This window comes from Echinops telfairi, unplaced genomic scaffold, assembly GCF_000313985.2.
Source record: "Echinops telfairi isolate 266 unplaced genomic scaffold, ASM31398v2 ScPeMD7_4;HRSCAF=17, whole genome shotgun sequence".
In the NCBI taxonomy this organism is placed as follows: domain Eukaryota; kingdom Metazoa; phylum Chordata; class Mammalia; order Afrosoricida; family Tenrecidae; genus Echinops; species Echinops telfairi.
In genome coordinates, this window is record NW_022103900.1 from 38,042,189 (window position 1) to 38,051,588 (window position 9,400).

At 39.1% G+C, this 9,400-nt stretch overlaps 1 protein-coding gene across 2 annotated transcripts in view; it reads left to right on the forward strand.

Moving 5' to 3' along the window:
- The window catches only part of CNTNAP5 (contactin associated protein family member 5), a 1,132,484-nt gene that overhangs the window by 823,085 nt on the left and 299,999 nt on the right, over positions 1-9,400 (forward strand). For both annotated transcript variants that reach the window (XM_030887885.2, XM_045299024.1), the window contains one exon: positions 8,011-8,211. In XM_030887885.2, the coding sequence (XP_030743745.1) occupies positions 8,011-8,211 (201 nt within the window). The remainder of the gene's footprint in view (positions 1-8,010; positions 8,212-9,400) is intronic.

Here is a 9,400-nt window from a genome sequence, read left to right on the forward strand (position 1 = left end):
GAGGCTCACCACCCATTTATCCCTCCACCTTTCAATTAGCCCCACATGTGATTATCAGCCAGGCTGGCACAATTAACTAACTCAATAACTCAGAAAGTTATGGCAATATTTGGGGAATGTCAAAGGGATAATTTTGATAGATTATTTTGAAGGACATAGGACAGCAATAGGGGTTTATTATGGTGTATTGTTCCCATCATTTAATTTATTATTACAATCCATCCATCCATCCATCCATCCATTCATCCATCCATCCATCCATCCATTGGGACAAGCATATTTGTGCATATGTTGCCATCATCATTTTCAAAACATTTTCTACTTGAGCCCTTGGTGTCAGCTCATTTCCCCTCTCCCCCACCCCACCTCTCTTGAACCCTTGATAATTTATAATATTTTTTTCATGTCTTACACTGACCGATGTCTCCCTTCACCCACTCTTCTGCTGTCCATCCCCCTGAGGGTGTGGGGGTTCTATGAAGATCATTATGATTGGTTACCCCTTCATCCCCCATCCCTTCCTCTCCTGGTATTGATACTCTCATTATGGTTCTAAGGGGTATATCTGTCCTGAATTCTTATATGCACCAGTGTACATGGTCTGGTCTAGCCACATTTGTAAGGTAGAATTGAGGTCATGATAGTAGGGGGGAGGTAGCATTAAAGAACTAGAGGAAAGTTTTATGTTTCAACGGTACTATACTGCACCCTAACTGGCTCCTCTCTTCCTCGTGATCCTTCTGTAAGGGGATGTCTGATTGTCTATAGATAGGCTTTGGGTCTCCACTTCGCACTCCCCCTCATTCACATTGATATGATTTTTTTTGTTCTGGAGCTTTGATGCCTGATACTTCATCCCACTGACACCACATGATCACACAGGCTGGTGTACTTCTTCGGTGTGGGTGTTGTTGCTTCTCAGCTAGATGGCTGCTTGTTTATCTTCAAGCCTTAAGACCCCATACACTAGTATGAGGAAGTTTTAAGAAAAATAAAAAATATATCCGTGGGAACAAAAGGCTAGGAAAATTCCACCCAGAATTTGTTTTTCCATCATGACAATGAACTTGCTCATTCTTTGAGGGTCACAAGGGCCGTCCTACGAGGATTTCATTGGAAACGCTTATGTCATTCATCCTCCATGGCTGACCTGACTCCTTGAGACTTAATTTTGTTCCCACAATGCAAAGAACATTCCAAAGAAACATGAGTAGCCTGCCTGGAGGATGCCCAAACTGCCATTTGGATGCGCATAAATGGAAGAGCGTGGAAGTCTCCTGTGAAGTAGCAGAGAGATGAGAACACCTTCTTCAGAAAGAAGTGTATCAATCAAGATGAAAGACCAGGGGAGAAATGATCGTTGCATAATTTAATATTTTTGTTTAATGAAGATTTCTGTATGTTGTAGCAATACTTTTTTGCCTTACACTTGTATGTCTTCAATTTAAGAATGTTTATTTATTTATTTATTTATTTGCTGCTCAGAGAGTCCAAATTTCAGCAATAGCAGGTGGGATACAACAAAAGTGGAAAGATGGAACCCAGAAAGTAGTATTCCGGTGGTCCAAGCCAAGGGGTAACGAGCTTCACAAATGCGACTTGGGTGAAGAGTTACTGCATGTATCACATAGGTATTTTGCAGGTGGAAAGGTGGGGTGGAGATTAGATAGGAGGATAAAGAGAGATAAAAGAAATTTGAATAATCTCTATATTTCTAGGTGACTTGAATAACTGGGAAGATAGTGGGTCCTTCATTGAGAAGAAGAAGAGGGAGCGGTTGGTGGTATTGAAGATTGTTGATCCTTTCTATAAGATTATATCTTATCACTGTTGATATATCACTTAGATGCACTTCAAATTTTTCAGAAAATTTCTGAGAGCTGAATTGACTTGGATGCATTCATAATCTAATGACAAAGAATATCTGATTTAATATATGCTATTTTTACAAATAGGTTCTGGTCCATAAACAGTCTAATTCTACTGTAATTGATAAAGTCTCTTAAGGCCCAATTCATTTTGATTTTTACTTCCTTGGGCACTAAGGAAAAATTGTAACATGCTAAGTAGGAAATAAACCCCCAAATACTCACTGCCATTGAATCAATTGTGATTCATAGCAACCCTATAAAGGGTTTATGAGGCCGTAAATCTTTACAGAAAGATGACTTCATCTCTCTCTCTCAGAGTGACTAGTGAGCTTGCACCTCTGATCTCACAAGCAGCAAGTGAACAGTTACATACAGCACCACCAGGGCTCCTTGGGTAAGAAATTAAAACAAACAAACAAACAAAAAAATCACTGCCAAGGAGTAAACTCTGACTCATAGCAACCTCATAAGACACAGTAGAACTGCCCCGTGAGTCTCCAAGACTAAGTCTTTCTCCTGTGGAGCCACTGGTGGTTTTAAACTGCTGACTGGCTTTGAGGCTGAACTCTGTGCCACTGGTAATCCAAATACCATCAAGGTCACTCTCGCACGGTGAACCCATTGCAGTGGAGCTTCAAGAATAAAACAGAATAGGAGCAAAGGCTGAACAATCTACTTCTAAAAACGAGTCCATTGAAATTCTGGGGCAACAGGAGAATATTTTTTGATCTAACGTTGGGAGTTGAGCTCTGAAGTTGAAAGGCACTCAGAATACACAATTGTCCATAACAATGGACAGAGAATATGAGAATTGTGAAAATAACACAAGATTGAGCAATATATTTCTATCAAAAATTAGAATAAAAAAGTAATAGAAAGGAAGATAAGATAATATACAAATACCTCCTTGTTTTCACTCTTTGGACTCATGTATTAGGATGGGTTTTCTAGAGGATCAAAACCAAGATATTTCTATGTGTATATAAAGAGAGAAGTTGCGATCAAGAAAAGTATTTACATCAAGGGTGTAGTTCACAAAGCCAGGTAAGCTAACTAGTCCAGCTCACTTCTGTGGGTCAGTTGTGATGCTGAAAGCCCTTCTGAACTCACATGTTGTCTGGCTGAAGAGCCAAGGAGCCGGGCAAGTCTAGTCAGTGGTTGCAGCTGTAATGGAAGCCATGTGGGAGGCAGCAGGTCTGGACCATGATGTCTGCAGCAGGGGACAGTTACAGATGGAAGGCAGATGGCAGCAGAGATACGTGGTAGCTGTGGATGGGTAACTGTGTACCTTGACACCTGCTGTGAAATTCATACCGAGAGGAAATTCCCCTGAGGCATCCACTTTTATAGCTATATCAAGTATGCCACACTACCAAAGAGGCACCATCAGGCTGTGACCTAATGGATAGGTTGGACTTCACCCATGCCTACCCACAAATGTAACAAATTGACACACAAGCTAAACATCACAGGACACCCCTTGTAAATTTGGCATTTGCACACAACTCTTCAACCATATATGATCTCCAAAGACAATAATAAATTCATACTTGCACCTAACATGACACACTTGTAAAAACAAAAATTCACCAACCCTACTACATGTTTTTTAAAAATAATAGTTTTATTGGCATATACTTCACACAGCATACACTTTAAGCATTCCATCATATTAAGAATTGTGCAAGTACCATCATAATCAATCTCAGAACATTTTCTTCCTAAATCCATTGTTGTTAGTTCCTCATTCCCCCCTATTCTCCTTTGCTCTGTCACTAGGTTATTATTAATGCCAGTTACGGTCCCTACAGCAGTACATATCCTGGATTTCATATACAGATAATCATACAAAATACAAACAGGGAGCAAACCAAACCCAACTACAACGACTAGACAAAAAATAGAAAAAACATCAATATAAAAGAATGCAGAAAGTTTTCAAACTGAAACTTTAAAATGGGAATAAAATGAGAAGTCATTACATTTTAACCTTAGTAATTCTGACATTGACTTTACAATGCTCGCTATGTGTTAGCAAGGTTACTCACATCCTGGACTGTGTTCAGAGGGGATTCATCAAAGGCTTAACCCATGTAGGAATCCTGCAATGGATATTGAGCTTCCACTGTAATCTATAGCCTTCTGCAAATTGGGTGGGTGTTCACAATTAAAGCCCTGATACCATTCCCTCCTCTAAAGTTGAGCTTTATTATTTGTAATTCTTGTATCATACAGGTTGGTTGGTTTCTTCCATGTGGACTTGGTTGATGCCTCACTTAGATGGCTGCTTGTTTTAAGACAAGATTTTAAAACCCCAGATTTATTTTTTTTCTGATAGCTAGACCCCATCTAGTTTCTTCACTACACTTTTCTGTAGCACCCATATCTTCAGTGATCTCTTCATGATAGTGAGTATTGAATAGGGCCATGTCATAAGAACTAATTGTTCATAAATTGTAGTCATGTCAGAACTTGGTTGCTCTAGTTTACCACCTGCTGTGGGATCCATTCCCAGCCAACTCAACATTAGGAAGAACTGAGCCAGGTGTGTTGGAACCAATACTGTCCTCACACCATCCACACCTGGATCAGGACTTGGCTTCCCAGGAGTGATGTTGGGGAGTGGGTCTTCCATATGCCACACTTCCCACCATTTTGGGTTGAGAATTCAGCTGGCATTATAATTTATCTACTTGTACGATAACACTCAGGATTTGGTTTTCAGCAACATCAACTCTGTTATTAGAAGACAGAAAGCTTTCTTTCATGGTGCGAGCAGAAATGTTTGGTGTTTCATGCAGATCTTGCTTTCATAATTATAAGCTCATATATTTCCTTTACCAGCCAACCAACTGTTCTAGACTTCTCAACCTGACAACACCCCCAAAGAGGCATCATCAGGCTGTGACTACTTTGTAGGTTAGATTGTACCTATACCTTCCCACAGGTGTAACAACCTAATCATAAAGACTTGATATCTCTCAGGAGACTCTTGGGACACACAATAGTTTTAAATAGAAGCCAGTGAGGAGGCACTGAGATCCAAGCAATCATGTCTTCCCCTATCCCACATCCTGTTCTTGCAGCTCGCTACAGTTCTGTCTATTAAATGAGTTGGGAGGATTAGTCTTTTGCATCTTTGTACATTATGTTTATTTGTGTTCTATGTAGTTCATATATCCAAAATATGTAAATAGTATGATTATTAAAGCCCAATTCACCCACAAGGCCCAAAAGACAAGGCAAAGTTGGCAATTCAAGGCAAGGGAAAGTTGGCTTTGAGATGAAAAATTATTTATTTTCTCTTTCACTAAAGATTGAATGTGATGTAGAAAAAAATAAATCAATTATTAAATCAGCAAGTCAATCAATAAATGTATCGAATGGATTAATGGATAATGTAAAAATCAGTATCCACTTAAAAAACTCAAACCAAATCAGACAACGATCAAGTCAATGCTGACTCATAGTCACCCTATAGGACAAGGTAGAACTGCCCCAGTGAGTTTCTGAGACTGTAACTCTTTAGGGGAGTAGAAAGCATCATCTTTCTCCTAGGGAGTGGCTGGTGGTTTTGAACTGCTGACCTTGCAATTTTGCACTCCACTGGGTAACCACTATGCCACCAGGGTTCCTGGGAGGGGTGGGAGGTGGACAGGACATCCATATGAGTTAGTGAAGCTGTGTGGATTACATTTGAAATCAGACAGTTTGGATAATTTGAGGTTGGGGACACATTTGTTATATCCATGAACTTAAATCCATGAACATCTGTGAACTGGAACTAGTGATGTTAACAGTGGTGGGTACTAAAGATAACATATATGCAATGCCATTGCATCAAGTAGTAATGAATCTTATCTGTTAGTGTAGATTAAGATGGGTTTCTTCTTCTTATAATAAGCACCATGAGCATTTCAACCTCGCCAGTCTTTATTTCTTTTATGCAATATTTAATTATTAAACAATTAATTTCTTTTCTTTATTTTATCAACATTCATCTTTAATGATGCCAACTATAGTTTTTGGAATTATGGTTTAATTCATTCTGTAACATTATTGTCTTTAATATGAATCATGTCTTATCACTGATTTCAAACTAATAAAACAGTCAGATTTCATCAATATTTACTTTGTTTTCTGAATTTTGTTATGCTGCCTCAAACATTGAAGGCAGGTTGTTTTGTTTATCCAAGAACTGAGTTTAGAAAATAGTTTCAAGATGAGCCAGAATGCTTTAGCAAAATTAATTGTATGCTGCAAAAAATATTTCCTTTTAGAGTTGAAAACTACAGATAGTTGAAAGCAAAGCTCTTTGCTTTTCTTGTCCTGGATTTCTACTGTGTTCAAGCTGAAGTACAGGTAGATCAAGTGACTTGGCCTAAGACATATCCAGAGTTAGTAGCAGAGAGAGAATTTCCACTGGGAGTCTTGGGGATCAGTGCTTTTCCTTTTCAACGTAATCGTGCCAATATTCAAGATCTTGCTTAATAGTACTAATATTAATTGTGATTACATTCATTACATGTTCTTCATTGTGACTCTTTATTAGGTAATCCTCGGGTTTTTCCTTCATTTCCTGAATCTTGGTTTCCTAATTTCTAAAACTAGGAGGGTTTTGAAGGGGAAATCCACATGGTATCTACATTAAATTCTTTTTCAGCTCTGCCATTGAGTAAGAGTAATGATGCTACAACTTGGGCAAGATTTTCGGAGGAAAAAAGAAAGGTCTTCTTCTTCCTCTATTAAGTTTGTGAGGATGTTCAGAATCAATTAGGTGCCTCACTGCGGTAAATATTGCAGCCTGGTCTGTGATCACACGTCACTATCTGGAGTGCATCGCACTTTGGGATTCTATCTCATATGAAGAGCATCGCTGTTGCTCTTTCCGTTTTTAAAAATACTCTCACACATGGTGAAAGTGAGTCTCTGAGGAGTCAGATGACTTTTCCATGTGAGTTGTTGGCAGAAACAGGCTTCAAATACATATTTGTTGAACTCTAAAATATATTTTCTTTCATTCTTTCTTGACTAGACAAAACATGTTCTTCCCTCTGACTAAAAGGTCCATGTCTCTGCATATTCTTTAATTATAAGACTTTTCAAATATGTTGGTAAATAGAGGTAACATGAAGATCAAATTATAAAACAAACAAGCAAGCAAAAAATGCTGGAATATAGTGCATCAAAAGCATTATGTAGCTTGCACAATCTCACCCATCATTTACAAATATATAACCTTATCTTCAATGCCGGACTCATGACTTTCTGAAGGCATTATTTGTATTCATGTTCTCTTGTGACAGGTATGTGTCAGTAGCTGGTTTGGAACTCACAGAACTGATGGCTTTGAGTCACGTATTTTGGGTACAAATTCTCAATTAGTCATTATGTCATCCTTCGTGAGCTGCCTATTCATCCTGCCTTATTTTCCTTATCACTGAGATGGGAGTATTGAAGGTCTTTCAAGGTTGGCATTGTCCATTTTAAATGAGATTGCTACTAATTGGTTTTCAGTCAGCTCTGATTCATGGCAGCCCCATGTATAACGGGAAAAAATGCGGCCAGATCTTGTCCCATCTGTCCCGTTGTTGGTATGTTCAAGTTTACTGTTGTGACCATGCTTTATTTTGAGATCCTTCCAAACTAGAGAGCTCATCCTGCAGCACTGTGTTACACAATGTTCTGTTGTAATATCCAAAGTGTTTACTGACTAAATTTCAAAAATGTGTCACCACCCTTCTGACTTTGATGTAGTCTGGAGGTTCTTAAAACCTGTCTACTCTGGGTGACATTGCTGTCCTTTAAAATACCACTGGAGAATTACCACAGTATGACAAAATGACATATGAGTGTGAAATGAGATAATGTTTGTTAAATAGATTATATAAAACCTATGGAATAAGCACTCCCAAAATAAGCTTTAAGGATTATTAATCCCCTGCTGCCCAACTTGGGGTTGAGCTCCATATGGAAAACAAAAAGAAAGACTTCTCTGGTCATATTCTTTACAGGAGTAGGGAATACAGGTGGGGATTAATTAATGCATGTTGAATGACATTGAACTACATCCACGCTCCTCTCATGCTTTCCTCACGTTCCTTTTCATCTCTCTCCTTGGCGCGTGCTGCCATGGCAGCTGACAAAATTTGGACGTCAGTTCAACACAACAAGATGGAGCTGACCCATGTGCGAGGTGCGGACCCAGAAAACCCGTATATCACGGTCCTAGACTACGGAGGCAGCACGGAGCAGCTGGCTGCCATGATTGACGGTTCTGAGCACTGTGAGCAGGAGGTGGCCTACTACTGCCGAAGGTCCCGTCTGCTCAACACACCGGGTAAGGTTCATCGCTCTAACAGCTTCTCTGTGTGGGACCTGCAGAGGTGACCCGTGACAGATAATACCCCACATTTCGAAGATCAGGGAAAGGAGTATGTCTCAACAAAGTGGCTGACGTTAGAGAGGCGTCATCAAAAATAATGACAGCTAATGTAACAATGCCAGCTCTGATGCTCAGGCTAAAACCTGGGGAAGTGGCATAGCCTCTCCAGGTTTTCTTCTCTCTTTCAAAAGGCACAGTGGCAAGACCCTTTCTATGACTGCTATGAGAAGGAGACACTTTTTGTGAGTGGTATCCTTGGGACAGAGCGTTTGAGCGAGGCAAGAGGAGGTGAAAAATGACTTTTTCATGCAGAGAGACTAGCATATAAGAAAACGCCAATGGGGGGGGCAGGGGGCAAGAATCTGGCCAATCTGAGTAAAAGATTAAGTAGGAAAGTGGGAGGACAAAGTATGCATGAGGGAGAAGTATTAGGCTAAGAGGCTATCGAGGTGGACAAAGACAAACCTTGTGTGTTCGCAGTATTGATGTTACTTAAAAACTGGAATCCATAACTAAGATGATTCTTTTTAAATATATGCTTTGCTTTTAAGAATTTATAGATTAATTCTACCTATTTATTTTTACCTTTGGGTATTTTGAAGGATGAATGGTTAAATTAATTGATTTTCTTGCAAAAAACTTCTAGATCTGCTTCCCCAGACTATTAAGGTCCAATGACTATTGCTTCATGATCTTGCCAAAATGGCTAGAGGGTATGTCAAAGTTTATGCATACTTTGAGAGTGTATAGTCTTGGGAAATGTCAAATCATATTTGTTTCTTGGCAGAAACAAAACCTGAGAACCACAAGGATATTGAGTGTCTGAGAAAGGATGTCACAATCCTTAGTCTCAAGAAGCTTTTAATTCAAAGCTTGGGGAAAAGCTTGAGAACATTAGGCAATGAAATGTCAACAAAGGAGAAGGGCACTTAACTAAATAGAACACACTATCTCATCGATCTAAAATCTTTAGGAGAGACATTTTTCCACATAAATGAATTTTCCAGATAACTGTCGCATTTTCTTTTTAGCACCAAAAGACTTTGCAAAGAAATTTTAACTATTGAAAATGAAAATCTTTCTCAAATGGATTACATGCTTTCTGACACAGAGAATTCTGAAAAGAATATGTAACCTTTTCTTT